The sequence below is a fragment of the Penicillium daleae genome (genome assembly GCF_028827525.1).
Source record: "Penicillium daleae strain IBT 16125 chromosome Unknown utg000006l_segment0_segment0, whole genome shotgun sequence".
NCBI lineage: Eukaryota > Fungi > Ascomycota > Eurotiomycetes > Eurotiales > Aspergillaceae > Penicillium > Penicillium daleae.
The window spans coordinates 2,527,185-2,548,206 of NW_026623154.1; the positions used below are offsets into that span (position 1 = coordinate 2,527,185).

Genomic DNA, 21,022 nt, shown 5'->3' on the forward strand with positions numbered 1-21,022 from the left:
TTGGAGATGATGCCTTGACTTCAGCCTTCCATTGTAATAATGATAATCCTCAATTTTTTAAATTCGAAATTATTCATTTGGGTGAGGGGAGGATTATCCTTCTCTCGCTGTCCCGCCTAGCCGTGAACGTTCCTTTTGGAGACGATTCCACCTTTTTTTCTGAATTATTTGATTAATTATCAAATTTTGGAAATTTACTTCTGAGAGTGCCACTCCTCTTGAATGGTTCTGGTCTTCTCCAGACGGGTTTAGCTTACTCCTTATATGGACCAGTTCTTGGCCAGTTGCATATACATCATTCGGGTTGCCCCTCTGGACGTGAACAACGCCGCTTTTCTTATATCACTTCGTTCCTTCCCTCAAGTCTTCGATCACGAGCACACTCATCGTCGCCTGCCTTACTATCACGTCGCTTTTTCTTGCCTTCTCTCCCAATTGGGGAAAGTCTCCACGTATCGCCAACCCTAACATCGAACCCCACAAGTATTAACTTCCCGAATCGGTATTTCCATAGATGCTACCTGGATATGGATGTCTGAATACCTCATCTCGGCCTACTCTGCCTGAACCCACCAATTCCTTGTTTGAGAGTGAAAGCGCCCGGCCGGATCTTCTCCCACATGTTTCTTCGACTTACTTCCCAACTTCTTTTCACTCTGTCCCTATGTCTCCCGCAACGCTGGGCTCTCGATCTTCCACGATTCTTGGCCCCATCACTCCAACCGTCGACCTGACATCCCACGCCTACTCATCAACGAAGCCGGCCTTCGATACGACGGGATCCTGCTGGACTGCTCCCTTCCGGGACGGTCTGCCCACTCCTCCCAGCGACATGACCGGTGTAGCCTACAATGCCATGCCATCCGCGGCCTATGGAGCGAAAGCGCATGGCATGCCATCTCACCTATACACCCACTCACGTCCCCATTTCGATGCGATTTCGTCGTCTATGGTTGCTTCCATGAAGCCTTCCCACTCGGCTACTCACTCCGTCCCCGCACCCGCGAAAGAGGCCCCCGCGACGGAACCAGCTGGTCAGAAGAAGTCGAATGGAACAACGGCAAGCTCAGCGCTGCGCATCCCTTCGTCCATCAACAACAGCAAGGGCAGCTTGGCCGAGTTTGCGGCTCAGGTAAGAGCTCATCGAAAAATAAAATGGGAGTCTCCATACAACAGAACACTCAAGCTAACTTCCATTTTCTGCAGATGACTTGTCTGTTCTGGTTCGAGAAGACCACTAAACTCCAAGCCATCGAAGACCGCCGCCATCCTGTGCCTTCTCTCGTTCCAGAGGCTATCCCCACAGTCGGATTCCAAAAGTGGGTGGCCTCGATTCTGTCGACCACACAAGTCAGCCAGAATGTGATTCTACTGGCCTTGCTCTTTGTCTACCGACTCAAGAAGTTTAACTCTGGAGTGAAGGGCAAGAAAGGCAGTGAATTCCGGCTGATGACCGTTGCCCTGATGCTCGGCAATAAATGTAAGTAGTTGGTTTATCGATTTCACCGCCTTCAAGATAACCTGCCGATAAGAACATTGCTGACTCAGCAGCAGATCTCGACGATAACACTTACACCAATAAGACGTGGGCCGAGGTCTCTGGCATTGCAGTGCAGGAGATCCACATCATGGAGGTTGAGTTCCTCAGCAACATTCGCTATGACCTGTTCTGCTCCGAGGAAAAGTGGTCTGAATGGCACACCAAGCTGGGCCTCTTTAGCGACTACTTCAACCAAGCCTCGAAGCTTCCCGCTGAAGGAGAGACCCTTGCGCTGCAAGTCTCGCCACCTCGTGTGCAGGTTCAATCACCCTTGTCCAAGCTCCCATCACCACCGATGGATGCGTACAGACCCCAATCACAACCTCAAACCAGTTGGTTCCCAACAATGTCGGGTCTGCCTTACCCTGGCTCTTTGCAGCTCGGCGAGGTTGCTGTGGGTGGAACTCGCAAGCGAGGTCGCGATGACGAGGACGAACTTCACCCCGCTAAGCGTGCCGTAATGACCTCTGCCCACGCTCCTCTTTCCTTGACAATTCCATCGTCAAACATCAACTCCGTGATCCCTACTCTTCCACCAGTCCTGACCCCGACCTCTGCGCCCGTCGCTCATGCTCCGATGGCGGGGCATGTTTCTCGTCTCCCACTTCCCAATCTCCCTCCATCCTCCAACCCTATGCCTCAGTCTCTCCCCTCCACTGCGGTCTCTCAGCTGCCGGTGCCGGCAATGATGCCTTCCGTCTACAGCCGCAACTCCAACTGGTCTCAGCAGATGCCCTCTGTTACCATTCCCACAACCATGGCATCTAGCATCTACAACACGCCCGCTCTTCCGGAATTGGGCCGTCACCAGAGCCCATATGGCGTCACCTCTGCCACTGTCTCGCCAGCTGTGTCCGCCTACTCCGTTCACACTCCGCAAAAGCACCTCTCTCCATCCTACTTCCTTGCCAACCGCAACTCTCCTTACCGGCCCGTTCGCTCGGTGCACACCTTGCTCATCCCGCCTCCTTCTGCCTCCATGCAACAGCAGCGCAGTGTTCCCTTCGATCACATGCACTATCAGCCGCTGGGTAAAACCTCCGCTGACCGCAAGACGGGGCTGCTGCCCTACATCCACCCGGAGACCTGGAACCAAACCCACTTCCAGCCTCTCTTCCCTCCCACTCAGTTCTCTGGCTAGACCAACATCCTGTCCCACCCTATTCTCCTTGCTTACGACGTGACCGTGCTATGACCCATTTCATGAGAAACCAAATCACCCTACCCTTCGCTGTGTATCTTTTAACAACCCCTTTGTTCCCTCTCTTTCATGTACACTTATCATTTCATGATCGCGGATTGCATTCTTCTCGGCGTTCCCCAACTAGAAGGGGCTATGGTGTTCGCCTCCCCAAGGAAACTGGATATCTTGGGGATGGCATGTCAGGCGTTATTCTTGATTCTTTTCTTCGCTTGCTTGTTCCCATGAATAATTGGGTCATTGCTAAGGTGCATTGGCATATTATGGCGTTTTTATCCTAGGCTACAGTGCCTCGCAGCATATCAAGCAACCACATTTATTTATACCATTTGTCCTGTGTAAAATGATTGAACTAGCCTTGTATAGTTGAGGTAATCATATCGATTGAATCAAGTTTGATTTAATTTGCCGTGATTTCCTTTCTTGCAAAATTGAAAGCGAGGTGTGTTGGGAGGTTCTTTCATTCGATGCCGTGTCTAGTCCGGCCCGACGTTTCTCCGCCCATCAAAGATCTCCGTCCTCTTCCCGACCAACAAACCAACTCGAGACAAGTCAACCAGCCAAACCGTCACAATGCCACCACGACTGATGGCGCTGCCTACGCAGCTGTCGCAGTTTATTGCGCGGCCAATCACTCAGGCCTCTCCGCTGGCATTCCTCACCCCGACTTTCCAACAATCCCGCAACGCCTCTATCCTCTCCTCGCTCTCTGATAATCCCACAGCATACAACAAGCGCATCCGCCGTGGTCGTGGTCCAGCTTCCGGCAAGGGTAAAACTTCGGGACGTGGTCACAAGGGTCAGAAGCAGCACGGCAAAGTTCCTGCAGGCTTCAATGGTGGTCAGACGCCGGATATTGTTGTCCACGGCGAGAGGGGATGGAACAACTTGTACGTTTTCCCTCCCATTCAAGTCACACTCTCAATCGACTTCTCAATTCCTAGATACACCTTGAAATCATTCTCTAGAAGAACAATGTGGAAAAGTACCAGTCAAACTAACATCACGCGCCCCTTCCAGCTTCGCCGCCGAAATGGCCCCCGTCAACCTCGAGCGCATCCAAGAATGGATCGATCAGGGCCGCATCGACCCAACCCGACCCATCACCATCCGCGAACTCACCCATTCCCGCTGCGTCCACCAATCCAAAGACGGCGTCAAAGTGCTCGGCGGCTCCGCCACAGCCCTCAAACAACCCATCCACCTCGTCGTCTCGCGGGCCTCCAGCTCCGCCATCGAAGCCGTCGAAGCCGCCGGCGGCTCGCTGACAACGCGCTTCTACACCCCCGCCGCCATCCGCCACATCCTGCGTATGGAATCGCACCCCTTCATCTCGATGGCCTGGTCGCCCGAGAGCGGATCAAAGGAGTTGCTCAAGGCGGACGGTGCCCCCGAGGATCTGTCCGAGGCGACCGTGATGAAGGCCCTGGGCATGAAGTATCGGTTGCCGGATCCGACGCGCCGTCGTGATATTGAGTATTACCGTGATCCGGCGCATAGGGGTTATCTGGCTCATTTGCTGAAGCCTAATGAGGGCCCTAGTTTGTTCTTCCGGTCGCCGGAGGAGCGCAAGTCCGCGGCTGGTACGAAGAAGGAGAAGGTTCTGCCCGAGAACAGACTTTGGTAATTGGGGGGTTGCTTGTGGAAATTGGGATTGTACTGTTTGTAGAAGGTTTGGATGTTGGTCTTTGCGTGTTTGATTGCGCATTTTATATGTACATGTATACTATCTAGCCTTGAATATGCCTCAGTCATAAAAACTTTTTCTTTTTTATCTCAGCTCATCATTTGATTATGAGTTGTCCAGCTGGAAGATGTATTTAGGAGCTTTTCGGAAGCTGAACTAGATTTAAGGGCGAGCGATGGAATCGGAGTAATTTAGTGTTCATTTTTTTTTCTCTGGCTGGCGAGAGAACGGCCATTCAATTGAGAGAAAGGAACAGTGTAAATAGTCGAGATCGAAGACAACAAGATGAGAGCAAAAAGATCGAAAACCGTTGATATAGCTTGTGCCGCAGTGGAGAAGCAATTCGTAGAAAAGAAGAGACCAGAAAAGCTGAAAATTAATGAAATGCCCCGAAAAGAAGAAAACGCCATGCTTGCCCATCGCGAGTAGAGTATCGTTATCCATCCAGTCATACCAAAGCCTAGTACCTTTTAACCAAAAAAAAATGCGCTAGAACCAGGGGAATATCCAAAGAAAATCCGAAAAGCCCAAAAACAATAATAAGAGACAGGAAAGAAAAAGCCATGAGGCGAAAGGTAACATATGTTGCCAATCTCACGAATAGGAACGAAGGGTATCATCAGGGTGATCAAAAGTTGCAAAACATAACGCCAGCGCTCGCGCAACAGAAGCGCCAGATTGAAAAGCAAATAAGAGCAGAAGAGATTTAGCTCTCAAGAAGTGTTTCAGCAGTGGCAAGGCAAGATGAAAGAGATGGCTGTGGAATGCCAGGGATCAAGTGAACCATCTAAAGCTTCCACGGGGAGTCCGGTGAGCCTTCTTCGGCAGATTCAGCGACCTCTCGAAGCCAGGGACTGGCCAGGATGTCGCGGATGGTCCATCGCTTGTTGACGTCCATCTCAAGGCAGCCTATGACCAAGTCTAGGGCATCCTGGCGGTCCTTGGACTGCAGGTCGTCCGCGATCCCACTGAGCATGGCTTCGCGGTTCCAAGTGCCACTCAGAATGTTGGTTTTGATGCGGGGAGGAAAGGAGTCCTGGAACGGTCGTGACCCGACAATGACCGTGTAGACAATCACGCCAAAGGCCCAAATATCGACCGAAGGGTGGATAATTCCATTTGAAGACTCAAGCAGTTCTGGGGAGGCATACTCTAGACTGCCTGCAACGCTGGTGCTGGAGTCGGCAGGTCCCATTTGCTTGGGCGGAGGACGATCAGCGACCTCGTCGTAAGGGTCAGGCGATTCACCGCCATCGTCGGTGGCCATCCACTCTGCCATTCCAAAGTCGCAGAGTACCAGGGTAGAGGATGTCGTGCCATCTAAATTCTCAACGGGGTCGAGAAGACAATTTTCCAGCTTGATGTCGCGGTGAACGACCCGTGCATCTTCATGCAGGTAGCGAATTGCGCAGGCGAGTTGGTAGGAATATTTCTTCGCGAGCGTAATGTCAAGACCCTGGCGATTCTGGCGGACCAGATCGAACAATGTACCGCCGATGGCGAGCTTGGTGAAACAGAAGGTCGCATAGTCTGTCTCATAAACGGCGTCGAGGGTCAAGACGTGAGAATGATTGAGATACCGCCAAACTCGAACCTCATGGTCAAACTCAGCCTGAACTTCCTCGTTTTCCCTCTCGCTGCGATCAGTGACATTCTTTCTCACAATCTTCACGGCAAGTCGTTTCGTGGAACCGTGCTCTTCGACCTTGTAGGCTTCTTTGACCACACTGAAGCCTCCAAAGCCAATCTGCTTCCCAAGCACGTAGTCTGTGCCCACCATTTGACCTTCGTCGTCCGGAGACGCGGCCGGCTCGTCTTTGCCAGACCACATAGACAGGAACGTACTGGCGGGCGATTTTCCACTGGAAGTAGTCGACCGTCGGGATACATGCCGAGTGGCGGAGCTTCGCAGACTGCTGCTGCGATCCAAGGTGGACCTGCGAGACTTGCTACCAAAGGGAGTGATCAAACCCCCGGACCATGAAGCGCTGCGATCTTCCGGAGACGCGAATGATTGCGTTGGCGAGGTGATATAGAGTGGCGATAATAAGGAGTCTTTGACGCTACCAGGCGGCGTTCGTACTTCTTCCGCAATGGGAGATGCGGTAGAGAGCGACGTGAGGGAGGTAGGTTGGTCTATCTCAGTGCCAGGCATCGAATCGCTCTCTGGGCTCCCCAAGGGTCGTTGGCGGGAGGCTCCGGTCGGGATACCCCGCTCTTCTTGGGGTCGCTTCGAGTCATAACCCCACGGGGCTGATTTTGAGTTGGCCGAGTCATCGTCTTGAGAGAGGGCGTTTCGGAGGCCTGAGGTCCGGGATTCGAACTTCAGCGGGGGTCGATTCCTTGCATCGCCCTTGGCCAGAGGCTCTTCCAGTGGGCGTTGCACACCCGACTCAAGAGATACTTTTGGGTTGAAAGTGATGGAGGAACGACGCGTTTGTAAATAGTTGTCTAGAGGGGAGCCTTGGACGTCATCTGGCCTGTCGGGGTAGGAGGGGTCGTCCTGTGCACGACCATCGGAGCGAGGGACTGAGATGGGAGGAGTGGCTGAATGCATTTCTCTGAGCACACTGCTGTCTTCATTAGCATCGCGGCGGTGCGCGTTGTAGTCATGATTTATCTTGGTGCGGTCGCTCTCGATACCATCGCCACCCGCTGTCGATCTCCTCCTCCCTGCGTCATTCTCCTGCGACCATCCCGATCGCTGCTGGTGGAACGAAGTCTCAATCCTCAAGCCTGCGAATGCGTTCCTCTCCGGGTGCGCCATGCTCCCCCGACGAGAGCCAAAGCACGGAGAACGACGTCGTTCTGGTTGCGAGCCTGCGAAAGGCTTGCAGTCGGGTTCTATGAACCCTCTGCCACGTGAAATATGATGGTTGTATTTTCTGATCTGACGATTTTGGGGAGGGCGTAGATGAGATGTGGGGCGATAAGCGTTTTGGGAAGCGGGGATGAGGCGCTAGTTAAGTATCGCTGGCAGGAAGGTGGAAGGAGAAGATAGTTAGGGGAAGGCGTATAGGAGCGGAATGAAGTTGTGGATGTGGTCAGGTTGGAGGGCTTTTGGAGAAATGGAAAGTAAGAAGAAGCACCAAAAAGCAACGTGAGGTCAGAGCAGAAAATCGTCTCGTCAGTGGAGAGATTGGTTGGAGCCAAGCAAGGGCCAATTCCAGCAGCGCATTGGAGCATTTGGAGACCGGGAGAATTCGGGTGAGCACGGAGGCGCGGTGCCCCGATTGGGCATAGCTCTTGATCACCTGACGAGAACTCAGGTGACTTCACTCCTCAGGCCACTACCAAGGACAAACAAAACCAAGTGAGGTCATAGAAAGCAACCACATCACGTGAATCACGGGGTATCTCCCAACCCTTTACCCTACTTACCCTTTTAGGCACTTTGGTTTCAGGGGCTCCAAGTCCTCTGATTACTTGATTAGCCGCGCGCAAGGGGCGCCTGTTTGGACGCAACCTCCTTTTGGCTCAGGTCTGGGGATATGAATCGACCCCGACGGTGACCTTTTCGCGCTCTTCCCCTTTCATTCTTCCTTTCAATGTCGCTCTGGCAGTAGTTTCTTTCTCCTTGTGCCCCTGTGTCTTCAGTTGCCCCTGCTGCAATTGAAAGCGCAGCACCAGCCCCCATCCGTCAAGGCCCAGTCGTTCTTTTTTGGGGCCATTGCTTCACCCTTTGGAGTCTCCCTAGGGAGTCGATTTCCGGAGACCCTGCCGCCAAGAGCTGAGGGGTCATCTCTTGTTCATTCAACACCGATAGTGCTGGTACAACAATCGCTCCTTGTGTCGACACCTTTGTGTCCACTGACCGGCCACTCCCCGCCAATCCCACGTTCCTTTCATCCTGCATCATGACGAGACCTCAAATGATTCGAGCCGGTACGTTCCGTGAAGCCCCTTTCTTCTCATTTGAACCTTGTCTGCCTCCCCGAAGTAGGGTTCACCAGCGCTGACACTGGAAATGGTTTAGATACCTTGGATCTTCAAGACCACGATACTCCCTCGGCTCAAGATCACACTAAGCAACCCGAACATCCTAAACCTCTTGGGGGCGGCCGGCCTGCTCCCCATCAAGAACTTTCCATTCGCCATGCTGAGCAAGACTCAAAGTCGGAGATCTCGAGTGGTCCCGCTTTAAACGGCAATCATGAACACCGAGACGGTGGTGATATCTACGATGAACCGGAAGAGACAGATGAAGACATAGGACGAAATGGAGAATACGATCATGAAGAAGATGGCGACTTAGCTGACGGCGAAAGCGACGATCTTCTTGACGACGATATGATGGACAAGCTATCCAGTTCTCCTTCTATCGATGACGGTGTGTTGATCCAAGACAGACCTGATATGGGGCCAAACCTAATAACGTACAGAGGACATCGATTTTGAATTCGTCTATGCACTTCACAATTTCATCGCAACCGTTGACGGGCAAGCAAACGCTGCCAAGGGGGACACCATGGTACTCTTGGACGATAGCAACAGCTATTGGTGGCTTGTACGAGTCGTCAAAGACGGAAGTATAGGTTACCTTCCTGCTGAACACATCGAAACACCCACGGAGCGTCTCGCTAGATTAAACAAACACCGCAACGTCGATCTCTCGGCGACCATGCTAGGGGATAATTCCGAAAAGTCCAAAAATCCTTTGAAGAAGGCTATGCGACGGCGAAACGCTAAAAATGTCAACTTTGCCCCACCGACATACATCGAAGCATCCGACGTTGAATATTCAACGGAGGAAGAGGACGAGCACGGCGATTTCTTCAATGATGATGAAACAGTCGAATCGGAGGATGGCGAAGCTCAAGAACAACACGAAGACATCATTGTGGAGCCTCTCCGCACAAAGTCTCAGAAGGAGAAGCTCGCAGAACGGGCTGAGGGCACACAGTCGCCTGAACATCAAGAGCCAGAGCGCACGAGCTATGAGCCAAGGCGGTCGAGCGAGGAGTTCTTTGATCCTGAAGGTAAGAGTGCAGAGTTCACCAATGCTTCTGCTCTGCGATCGTCGCAATCTAATGCCGACATCCATACAACAGAACCTACTGTTAGTAGATCCAGAAACGGCACTGTACGCAACACAGATTCTTTCTTCAAGGACGACACCGCCGAACCCAAGAAGATTTCTCTTACGCCTAACCTGCTGCGTGACGAATCGAGCAGCACAACTTTGACCAATGACTGGAAAGATGTAAGTCGCTCAAGGAAATTCGGAAGCCGGATTATTACTGACTGAAAGATCTCTAGGCTGGACGTGGAAGCTTTGAATCGATTGACAAAGGTATTGTCTCGCATGACAAGGGCAAAGACGACAAGAAGCGCAAAGACAAGAAACCCGGGATGCTCAGTGGTTTATTCAAGCGAAAGGATAAGAAGAACAAATCAATCGACGACGATATCGAAGAGGTTGAGCGATCTCTAGCTGAATCTGCTTCCCGAGCTTCACCTCAACCCAAGACATCTTCGGAGTCTTTGTCGCCAGAACAACGGTCTGCCAAACCACAGCGGCAGACCAGCAACAAGCTGCACAAGCAACCGCCATCCATCATGTCTCCCACTTCTCGGACTGACGGACAGGCCGATTCTGTAACAACAGATTCATCAAAGGAAAGAGAAATAGTGATCGGGAATCAGACTGGGCAGTCCATTCGACGAGTTACGTCGCGAGACACCGACAGCAGCCGCAACGACAGCCGAGGGGCTGTGTCTTCACCGGTTAGCCAGCAAAGTCCCTCCAAGGAATCTTTCGCTACTCCGCTCGAGTCACAAGACCCGTTGGCTTCTTCAGTTGATCGGCCATCCAGCGAAGCTCAGTGGAGAGGACCATTTGAGACAGCTGAGCGGGCTCAACCTTCCGTGACATCCCCACCGCAAAGATTCACTCCGAAGATAGTGACTGGCCACAGCGATCTGGGATCGCAGTCTCCAGACAACTTCTCTCCAGTTGAAGAGTCTCATATTCCTATTGCCGCGCCCGGGTTGACCAAGGAAGCCGTATTGAGAGCTCGATCTATCTCCCCAGGCTCTCCGCCCTCATCGCCCGAAGTCGATGTCAACGACCTCAAGGGCAGCGAAGGTACCCATATCTCACTGGATACACTGTCAGTTGACACACCGACCTGGAGTGACGCCAGTCTACGATCATACCTCGACGAAGAAACCGACATTCGCGATCTTTTCATTATTGTTCACGACAAATCAAACATCCCTCCAGCCGGCCCTGACCACCCTGTCACTGGCCGTCTCTTCAAGGAAGAGAGCAAGCGGCTCAAAGAGCTGAACAACCAACTCGACGACATGCTCGTCAAATGGATGTCTCAACGCCAGAGACACTCCAGCACAACGCGCAGCGTACAGAGCCCAACCGCCTAATTGCTTTGTTATACATCCTTTTCTTTCCTCAGTGCATCTGTTGATATATTCATTTGGGGCAGCCGAGGTTCTTTCTTATCTTCTTGACGATCTATCAATCACGATAGGAGTTCCAGTGTGCTGCGCACATCATACTTGGCCGGTTCCTTTTCATTCTTTATCTCAACTTTCATCAGTTTAAGGCCACTGTTGCATTTACGCCAACGCAGTCGATGCATCTGCTTCTATCCCTCTGTTTCAATCTTTCGTCAAGGCGCCAGCGACCCGTGATCCTAAATTGATCAACCGTTAACACGACCTTGCATTGAAATACTTTTTGCCTGCTCTCTTTTTCTTTCTCTTTTGGATCTTTGTTTTTTTTCGCCGGAATACCCCGAGTCGTCCGTCTCTACTCGTTTTTTTTTTTATATAGTCCCGTCATCTTGGAAAAATGACAAACCACAATCCCAATACTTGAAGGTTCTCCAGATATCACGCTTGTAGATGATAATGACGGCCATTCCGGGATGACTCGATTATGCTTTGCCCGCATCCCTCGGCAATAGTGATTGGTGTCAGCACATTCCAGGGCCGAGATTCATGCAGTCCAGAGAGGGTCGTGCGGGCAGGTCAGCCGCACCATGATGTATAGCGCCTCCCGTCAGCAGACTTCATATCTATTCACAGGGCTGATAATTCTATTCTCTCCTTCTCCCGCTTCTCTTATAAGGAGAGCGACCGAGTATTTGATTCAGACTTCGGAAATTTCGCTGTCAAATCCCTCTTCACCGATCCTGCCATCATCATGGCCGATCCCTATAACCCGTACTCTTCATACTCAACGCCAACGCCGGGCGGGGTCAGCTACTATCCACCAGACGAGCAATCTCACCTTCACCAACAGCCTGGTTATCAATACCAGCAACCATACGGTAGCGCATCACCACAACCAGATGCGAACTACGGATATGCTCCGCAGCCGAATCCAAGTCCGAGTCCCTACCATCTCGCACCGGAGCCCTATCAAGGTAATGCGCCGGACAGAAGTCATACGCCTGTAGGGCAACCAGATCACCGGGGTCCAGTCACGACCGCAGGGATGCCGCCCGCCAACGAAGGCAAAGTCCCAGAAAATTTGAGTTACTAGTAAGATTGACCCGCTCGCGAGATCGACGAAAGCGCATCAAGTCCAGTCTTCTGATATGCATAGCAGCTATCCCGCCGACCAACCGCGATACACTCCATCCGCCAGTCCGCATCCACCCCCCGTCCATGTATCTGATGCAGACCAACACCGGTATCGCAGTGACGAAAAACGTTCGTCGGATCAAGACGCCGACGCCGAGGGCGAACGTGGAATCGGAAGCTCACTTGCCGGTGGGGCTGCGGGATATTATTTCGGACATAAGAAGAACCACGGCCTGCTGGGTGCAATCGGGGGTGCTATTATTGGCAATTTCCTTGAGGATAAGTTGAAGGATAGTGGTCAGCATTCACATGGGCATCACCATGAGCATGGTAATGGGCATCATCATGAGCATGGTAATGGGCATCATCATCATCACCACCATCATCATCAGCATAGTCGGAGTCGGAGTCACTCGCGGCATCATGAGGAGGATGATTATTAAATGGAGATGGTTAACAGGGTTTGAGGGAAGCAAGATATACGATAGGCAATTTGAGGCTCTTTGTACTCCCAGCTGTCCTGTTTGAGACTAATTCTCGAGAATTATACATGCCTCGTTTCATGATCTTTGGGCATTGTATGCCTCAGCGAGGCGATATCAGTAACCTATGCATACTTCGATAGAGTAAGTAACTCGATACTGTGGTTTCAAATGCTGCCTATTCATATACAATTGAGCCCTTTTGGAGTTCGAAGAGGCCGGCGGTTATTCCTTGAGTTGAAGATTACTAGGTTGAGCCGATGGTTTCATCCTACTAAAAGCTAGTAAAAGTATCAACTGAGCGTTCTAGAGAAGAGTAATAGAGTTCACATGTAACTCCAAAAGAGCAGTGCTTCAGAATGCGAAAGAAATGAGCGAGTCCCAGGGAATTCTCTTGATGATCAAATCAATTTGCGGTTGAAACGTAAGGGGGCCTTGGTGCCGGCCAGAGTAAATATTTGCAATAACAAGGCATTTCTGAACACTGCCAATACCTTTCGGTTCAGGCTCGTGGGATAGAGTTGTTGATGTTAGAAATTGTTGTGTCTAGAAGGGTAAGATGAATAATGGTGATGTTCTGATCATCCCCCAGACATCATAGTACATGCTCCTAAGTCCGCCTATTTTGAGGGCACAAAACCATGTTGGGAGGAAACAAACGCTTTGTAGGGGGAAGCAAAGTTGCAGAAGGAGGATTGTCAGTCTGAACTGGGCTCATGATAAAGAAGTAGTCCAATTGGGAAGGCAGCGCAAAGTTTGAGAATCAATACTGTATTGTATCGCATGCTCATACTAGGTCGTTGAAAAGCATGTGCTTTCTTGAGAAAGAAATGGCAAGGTTATATTTTCCCCAAGGTCCTTGAATCTGTGTCGAACGAGGCGTTATACTAGTTTTGAAGAATATCCTAATGTGAGAAATAATAATTGGCGCTTTCATTTCGTTACGTTAACTCGTTTAGGAAACATCCTCATGTGCAGTAGATGCAGGGTATAGATCGTTAGACAGCCGCTCAGAAACAAGCCTTCAGCCACGACTTCTTGTTGAAGGGTATTTATTGCAAGGCCCCTGAATGAGTTGGCGCAGTCCCATTCGAACGTATCAGAAAGTCGAAAAAAATCCGCCGTCCCTCGTATTCAGCCATTGAACCGCGGACATCACGCCCACCTCGTATATGTTTCCCTATGACCCACACTTGCTGATCTGAACCCCTTAATCCAGGACTCAAGAATTTCCAGATGCCCACTCAAGTGAGTCAAGTCTTGAAAATCCTAGTTATATGAGTCTTACAAGTTATGTTCACTTACTACCTCCAGCATCTGGAGAGAGATCGTGCAGTTTGTGCGGCCCAGCACGATATTGGCTTCCAGGGTCATAGTGGACCCCCAAACTTTATCTGAACTTAGACACTTCCTCATTCAGTGTACGATCAGCACAATCTACCCTTCTATATAAGCTACATCTCTATCCGAGACCCCTCTGTTCTCCAGGAATACGAGCCTCCTCGAAGAATTACCTAGCACGCCAATCCAGTTCTGGCATCAAATCACGACAGAAGTTCGGGTCGTTGATTATTTTTGGAGAGATCCGCAGATGAACCCTTTCCGGTCGATCAGGGCTCGCTGTGGTTTGATGAGATGGAGACCCAAGATTTCGCTTGACAGGCAAGTCTGCCTTAGCGTAAAGTAATTGATGTTCCCTTGGCTTTGATTGCATCGTCTCAATTTGAGTTTAATGAGGCAATACGAGCAACACGGGGGTCCTAGAGGCTGAAAATACAGAGGACCCATCACGGAAAATTCAGGGCCCACTGGGGCTCATTCAGTGTTTCTGGTTTGTGCGGCCTCATTTATAAAGGTGACCCTGTCCTACGGCGGCCAGACCTTCGTTCAAGTGTCGCTCATTCTCATATACCACCTTTATCGTCAGCTTTCGACCTCCAATATACCCTCCTTTACAATATTTTTAACTATTTGTGGATCACGATGCATTCGAAGACTCTGACCGTTCTTTTCCTTTCTACCCTAGCTGCCGCCGCTGTTGAGGAGAGGCAGAATGGTGACTCTGGCAGTGGAGATGACTACTATAATAGCCTGATGAGCGAGCTCAACAGCCTGTGAGTACTAGAGAGCTACGCAAGCATCAGAAGCAATCCGGAATATTATTATCTCACACTTCTCCCAGGGCAACTGACACCAACTACATGGACTATCCCACGGCCTACAGCAACCTCCTTACCGATTCCACTGCCTACTTGCCCTCTGCCACCGGTTCTGGTTCTGGTTCTGGCTCCGGCTCCGGCTCCGGCTCCAATGCAGGATCCAACACCATGCCTGGTGTGACTGCCGCTCCCAGCATCACTGTGCCCGCCGGTGCTTCCGTCGATACGCCTCCTCCTTCCATCGAGTCTGTCCTTGCCACCGCCATCCCGGCCTCCTACCTCTCACAGTTCGCCAACCCATCTGCCGTCTCATCCATCGTCAGCGAGATTCAACACGGCCACTACCCCTCCTGGTACCAGGAACTCCCCGGCAGCGTCAAGGCCTGGCTCACCAGCCACTATGCCACCGCCAATGCCGCCGTCGCGACTGGTGGCTCCTCTGGCTCGTCGGGATCTGGCGGTGCTCCCCACGGTAACGCTGCTCCCAGTGGTGTGCTCGCCACTGGCCTCATGGGTGCTGCAGCGATCCTGGCCGTTGCGGTGATGCTGTGAAGCCGTATCAGAAGTATGGTGTCGTTACATGGTCCGACTTTTTCATCTTGGCAGGTCAGGTGGCTTTGTTTCTCAACTACCCAAAAGGGATCTTTGTTGTTGTTATTCGACTTGTAATTAGTATTAAAACCTAATATTGATCTGACGTTCCTTGATACCTTGGACATGTGTCTTCTATAAGCGCGAGATTATAAGTAAAGGCTGCGAGTAGATATACTCAGGATGAATGGAGTTCTTCTTCGAGAGTACTACTAACCTAGTAGTACTAACTTAGTGGTGGACCAAGTTGTATACAGTCATATACATATACATACTGGACCGGACTAAATCGGAAGGCCGTTCCAGGGACTTAATAATCTTAATCGTAATAGGCTCACCCTCGCTTATCTGGTGAGTCACGGGGCTTATCTGGCGATAAGTCTCTGATAAGCCCCCCGATCGGGTGAAAGATCGTCTGTTCAGCTCTCGTGATACTCGAGGGGTGACTTGTCCTCGCGCTCCTCTTGCTTTTCCTTTCTTGGCTTCTCCTCTTCTCTCTTCTTCTCATCTTAGACTCTCTCTAGACTATCCTCTTAGAGATCTCTCTCTTCCTTTTCTCTTTCATTCGTCTCAACCCGACTCGACTTGTTTCCCGCGGCCCCGGACCGCCCGCTCACTTCCCCAGATCGGCCCTCTCATCCACGCCGATAACGCAGGTCGCGGTCGTCAACCGCGTCCTCGTCTCACAAACTCGCCAGATGATGACGGTGACTCTATTCCAGTCGCTCATATCGGGGTCTCTACCCGAGCACTGCGAGCCCTCTTCGCCCTTCTTGACCGCTATCTCCTCCCACCTCCACATCTGCCTACCCACCCCACTCGCGCTGATCTCGTCCGTGCTCGGAACCCTCAGCATCGTCTCGTGGCTGTTTGCCCAACTGCCGCAGATCTATAAGAACTATCAACTACAGTCGACTTCGGGTCTATCGATATTTTTCCTGGTCATATGGTGTGCAGGAGACGCGAGTAACCTCCTCGGGGCACTGTTCACCCGCCAGGCTGGATGGCAGGTCGTGGTCGCGAGCTACTATGTCTTGGTCGATGTCACACTGGTGATCCAGTTCTTCTGGTACACACATTATAAATCACGCCGGTATGCGGGGTACAGCGAGGTGCCATACTCGCACGACCACCATTCTCGAGGTGATGTTCTGCAAGGTGTTGCTTTGTCCGGTGACGATGTGACCCACCAACCGCCGGCACCCCTCGATATGACGCACAAGAAGTCAGAGGTTCAGGATATGGGCGTGCAGACTGGTTCAACACTCAACTCGAATCTCGGTCGTACCCCACCATATAATACAGAGAAATTCAGCTCCTCGCGCCGCTCAGTGCGCGTGACCAGCACTTCGTCAAGCCCGCCCTTCGCACTGCCCCGGACTATGCTCATCGCCTCTCTGGTCTGCGCCGTGCTAGCCAACGCCAGCCCTACCCATCCTTCGCCATCACCATCTCCCCACCCACCCATTTCTCATGCCCCTCGCGAGGCTATACTTGAGGTTGTTGGTCGCATCTTCTCCTGGATGTCGACAATTCTTTATCTCGGCTCGAGACCCCCACAGCTCTACAAGAATTACCGCCGCAAGAGCACTGAGGGTCTCTCCCCATTACTATTCATGGCTGCATTCAGCGGAAATCTCTTCTACTCTTCGTCCCTCCTAACTAACCCAAATGCTTGGGCTGATTCCCCTCCCTATGGCGGCGGTGGTTGGGCAGATGAGCACGGCAACGACCGGTGGGAGTGGATCGGGCGCGCAATTCCCTTCTTCCTTGGCGCATTTGGTGTGCTTGGTTTAGACGGATTCATGGGCGTGCAGTTCCTCATGTACGGTCCTCGTGATACCGATGACGAGAGTTTGATTGGCGCAGATGATGAAGATTCTAAGCGTGGCCGCAGCCGGTGGAGGCGTGTGCACGGCTGGATGCGCGGCTGGATTCCTTCAACGTCTCCCACACGTAGCGAGTGTGAGCGTGAATCTCTTCCGCAGGAAGGTCAGGCTCTCCTGGGCTCGGACCGTGGGCGGTACGGTACTGTCTGAGGATGCATGATGCATTTGGCTGCTTTTTTTTCTTCCGAGATTCTCTGCCCTCGGGGAGTGAGACAGAATATGATATACCACGATATGACGACTTTGCGATTTCATTACACCTATCTGAACCTTCATTGCATTGCGTTTTCTTTCTTGATATTCTTCCTGGCTTTCTTTCTTGTTTCTTTGTTACTGCTGCATTGTTTTATGCTCGCCCACTTGTGTTTGACTCATATCATGATCATGCATTCCGGATTTCATCGGGTCATACTCGACCCTGGCGTTCTCTGTGATGGTTTGGGTTTGGGAGAGATGAATAGATACATGGTTGTTGTACCACTAGACATTGGTGTTGGGCCTCGGACCGGGAGCTTAGATCTTGTCTGCTCCTAGGTTTATACATTTTCCATAGCAATTGAAGTGTCGAGTGTGTTTCTGAAAGTTCCTCATCGAGGCTATTCAAGGTCTGTCAATACTACAGCCAGGAATCAGTGTACTTGAGAATTGAAGCAGAAGTATCAATATCTATTCACCTCACCACAGTCACCACCAAAACGAATATGAACATCAACTTTGTCTCGCAACTAGGACACGGTGATAGTCTCCGTCACCACTTCAACCTCAACCTCCACATTAGGCCCAACGACTACAGTCGACTCCACACTAATAACCTCCGTTACGGTATCAGGGGATGCCACTGTACCAGTCGCTTTAATAACACCATCGTTGTACGCGCCCTTGATAGCCTCAAACCAGACCTTAGCCATCTTTGCATAACCAGCATCACTTGGATGCGTATCATCCGCTTTACCATCGACAGTGTAATCCGCAGGCCAGGAGAGCGCCTTCTCCATCTCCGCCAACCGGATCGCGGTACCTTTCTTGCTCATCGCAGTCACCAGCTTGCGATACTGCTCGTTTACAGCATCTCGATGGGCTTTGACCTCTTTGTCGTTGGATGGGATGAGTGTTGAAAGGATAATCGTCGCCTTTTCCATATCCTTTTCTTTCAAGATGGTATCGATGAACTTTTGCATACGATCGCCTGCCCCGGTAATGTTGAGGTTCAAATGGCAGTCGTTTGTACCAGCATTGATGAGGACTAGGTTGGGCTTGTTGGGGAGCTTTGGGAGAGCTTCCATGGCTGCTGCTTCGACCTTGGCGATGGTATATCCAGGGTAGCCCTCGACATTCTGGATGGGTCAGAGAATGTCAGTCTTTGATGCGACGTATACGGTATATCAGAGAAGGTAAACACACATCATCAGTCATATTTCCATTGTGCTTGGAGCCCACCATGTCCACATCCCAGCCATCAGACACAAGTTCGTCACGAAGAGGCTTGCGATAGCCATTACCAGACTGGGAGTGCTGGCCCCAGGTAATGGAGGCACCCACTGGCCATACTTTCAGTTCGAAGGGCTTGTGGTCTCTTTCCGAAAGGTCACTATTTGCAAGTAAGCTGGATGGTCAGCCTTGTTCCGGATTGGGAGTATCTTACCTTGCACCAGAGGCAGTAAACGGATAGCCGTTGACACTTGCAGCCAACAATGAAAAAGAAACCACAAAGGCAATCAGCGATCGGGAGAGTTCCCCACGAGAAGTAACCATGGCGAGTAGCTTTCTAAATTGCGAGTATATACACGGCCTCAAGGATAGAGCTACTTCGTGTAGGTTATATGATTACTGCAAAGCAACCCCCATCATGAACCCTAGCAATTTCCGCACTAGGGGTCAGACCAAAATAGAAAATAAGGGTCCATGCTTGTTGTAGGGCATAATATCTTGAAAAAGAAAGAAGATTTGGGCCACTTGGTCTCATCCGGTAGGCTGTGCTGGATGCCCTAATCAGCAACCGAGAGCTGAGCTCATCCCACTCACCCAGTCCTGAACTTCAGATCAACCAACATTTGTCAAAGAGCACTTCGCCTATCTTGTTCGTGGGAATTTACATTCTCCAAGATGGGTTGCATAGAGAAAATGAGTGTCATATGACTCCTTACAGCATCAAGGCCCCATCAAACCGAACTACATGTTCATGTATCTAAATTTAGTATAGTCAAAGGACTCAAGTTGAGGGAGCGGCTAAGCTCTCTGAAACAAAGGATCATAATATCCAGGGTCCATCAACATCTTTCGCATGTCTCTCGTACGTTTAAAATGAACATGAATCCCTTAGAGCTCAAAGAATGACCCCCAACTGAAGCCTTTGTTGTGGTATTACGGGCCAAGATGCTAAGAATACCTGGGGCTGGTGGGGGCCATCTCATGTGGCTTTAAATCATTGCCCCATCGTGTAATCTGCTAGGTGGCCTTGAAACCCGGGCTTTATTGGAGTTGAAGGGTTGAATATGATACACTGGACTTTTTATAATATCCTGTTTAGCTCGGTGACTTTTGGCTGCAAAGTAATGTGCAAGCCAGGTGTTGTAGAACTATTCCACAAGAGATGGAGGTAGAATCAATCTAACATTTTATGCTGGAAGACGACCCCTAGCATCAGAATAAAATCGTTCTTAGGGCAAAAGCGCATCAGCTTTAGTTGTGATTTGGTGACTTCGTGTACATGTCTAAATGAGTTTATGTCCCGCTTTGGGGCCGGGTGATAGTCGCTCAAAACACGTCGAGAGTCAAATGGAGTACCGCGATTGATGGTCGAAATTGAATGGAAATCTACCCGACATTGAATTATAAGATATCTAGGATAGGTCGTAGCGCTCCATGTTTTCCTGTCTCAAGGGATAGAGGTGTTGGTCAATATCTTCGACGGGCCAGATCCGTCGCCTATAAGCAGCCCGAAGTATGCGAGCGCATAAGGGACATTGGAGAACAGGCACCGGCTAATTAGTCTGAGGAGAGATCTCATGCATACTTCTTGCTGTTACGTTCTAAACGCTCCATTCCCTACCTCCTCCACAAGATGCTCTGCTCTGAACGGCCTTCGTGGTGAAAGGATATTGATACCGCTCAAGCCCGATTGAAACGAAGTACTCTCTGTACTTTCTCTGATTTTCATTCATTTCTAATAGTGATTAGATTTGAGGGTGGAAATAAAGCACGTTCTGTGATTTTTCTGCACCTCGAAGTCGCGGGAACAGGTACTGGATGTTCGCCAAGCGAATCGCGTTTGGCTGATCCTATTTTCAGCCTCAATGATACAAGATGTAATTTTTGCCAAGCAGCCAAGGAGGGGCCGAAATTGTGCCGAAGGTCGTTCAACAATTGTAATGACATGCATAATACTACAATACATGACTCTATGAAGCAGACTTCGGCGTTTGCATCGAATCCTTTAGGCCGATAGTTAACCAAACACACAATCTGGGACATACTCTCAATATGACTTGACAAAATGAACCCTTCAAACTTGGATTTAAAATACTGAGAGACCTACTCTCGCGTATTTCAATGTATTGCCGTATTTCGAGCCCCTCTCAAGTCCTTGAGACAAGGCTGGGTTAAGTCGATCACTCTGGTGCCTTTTTTCCTTTTACATGGCTCGGTTCCCCCTGCAGACGGTCCACAGTCCACAGTCCACAGTCCACAGACGCCAGTGCTCCACACATGAAGTCGGGGTGGATTAATATGATTATCGACATCAGGCCAGCATACCTGGGGCCAAAACAGCACGCTAGTAATGTTGCGGAGCCCAAGCCGTGGCGACGAAGCTCGAGGTGGATCCCAACCACCCTTGCCCTGGTCGTAATTGAAATTCAGTGACATGAGGGGACAGCAGGACGCTGGAAAACCGTTGTAATATTAAATACAACTGACGTTGTCG

General features: G+C 50.7%; 8 protein-coding genes across 8 annotated transcripts; 6 read left to right on the forward strand and 2 right to left on the reverse strand.

Annotated features, from left to right (window-relative positions):
* Positions 1-664: 664 nt before the first annotated feature.
* Positions 665-2,681, forward strand: N7458_006605 (uncharacterized protein; the record flags this gene model as incomplete). The annotated part of the gene is made up of 3 exons (XM_056909987.1): positions 665-1,132; positions 1,207-1,480; positions 1,555-2,681. 3 exons carry the CDS (start codon positions 665-667, stop codon positions 2,679-2,681), a joined length of 1,869 nt encoding a protein of 622 aa, XP_056765691.1.
* A 633-nt stretch (positions 2,682-3,314) lies between these two features.
* N7458_006606 (mitochondrial 54S ribosomal protein uL15m) lies at positions 3,315-4,368 on the forward strand (the record flags this gene model as incomplete). Its single annotated transcript, XM_056909988.1, has 2 exons — positions 3,315-3,631; positions 3,762-4,368. 2 exons carry the CDS (start codon positions 3,315-3,317, stop codon positions 4,366-4,368), a joined length of 924 nt encoding a protein of 307 aa, XP_056765692.1.
* Positions 4,369-5,215: 847 nt separating this feature from the next.
* On the reverse strand, positions 5,216-7,195 carry N7458_006607 (serine/threonine-protein kinase; the record flags this gene model as incomplete). Its single annotated transcript, XM_056909989.1, has 1 exon — positions 5,216-7,195. The coding sequence occupies one exon, from the start codon at positions 7,193-7,195 to the stop codon at positions 5,216-5,218; it is 1,980 nt and encodes a 659-aa protein (XP_056765693.1).
* A 1,090-nt stretch (positions 7,196-8,285) lies between these two features.
* Positions 8,286-10,812, forward strand: N7458_006608 (SH3 domain-containing protein; the record flags this gene model as incomplete). Its single annotated transcript, XM_056909990.1, has 4 exons — positions 8,286-8,313; positions 8,405-8,758; positions 8,811-9,631; positions 9,688-10,812. 4 exons carry the CDS (start codon positions 8,286-8,288, stop codon positions 10,810-10,812), a joined length of 2,328 nt encoding a protein of 775 aa, XP_056765694.1.
* Positions 10,813-11,596: 784 nt separating this feature from the next.
* On the forward strand, positions 11,597-12,422 carry N7458_006609 (uncharacterized protein; the record flags this gene model as incomplete). The annotated part of the gene is made up of 2 exons (XM_056909991.1): positions 11,597-11,937; positions 12,005-12,422. 2 exons carry the CDS (start codon positions 11,597-11,599, stop codon positions 12,420-12,422), a joined length of 759 nt encoding a protein of 252 aa, XP_056765695.1.
* Positions 12,423-14,444: 2,022 nt separating this feature from the next.
* N7458_006610 (uncharacterized protein) lies at positions 14,445-15,172 on the forward strand (the record flags this gene model as incomplete). Its single annotated transcript, XM_056909992.1, has 2 exons — positions 14,445-14,575; positions 14,644-15,172. 2 exons carry the CDS (start codon positions 14,445-14,447, stop codon positions 15,170-15,172), a joined length of 660 nt encoding a protein of 219 aa, XP_056765696.1.
* Positions 15,173-15,909: 737 nt separating this feature from the next.
* On the forward strand, positions 15,910-17,250 carry N7458_006611 (PQ-loop repeat-containing protein; the record flags this gene model as incomplete). The annotated part of the gene is made up of 1 exon (XM_056909993.1): positions 15,910-17,250. The coding sequence occupies one exon, from the start codon at positions 15,910-15,912 to the stop codon at positions 17,248-17,250; it is 1,341 nt and encodes a 446-aa protein (XP_056765697.1).
* A 575-nt stretch (positions 17,251-17,825) lies between these two features.
* N7458_006612 (SGNH/GDSL hydrolase family protein) lies at positions 17,826-18,852 on the reverse strand (the record flags this gene model as incomplete). The annotated part of the gene is made up of 3 exons (XM_056909994.1): positions 17,826-18,434; positions 18,502-18,688; positions 18,743-18,852. 3 exons carry the CDS (start codon positions 18,850-18,852, stop codon positions 17,826-17,828), a joined length of 906 nt encoding a protein of 301 aa, XP_056765698.1.
* Between the last annotated feature and the right edge of the window lie 2,170 nt (positions 18,853-21,022).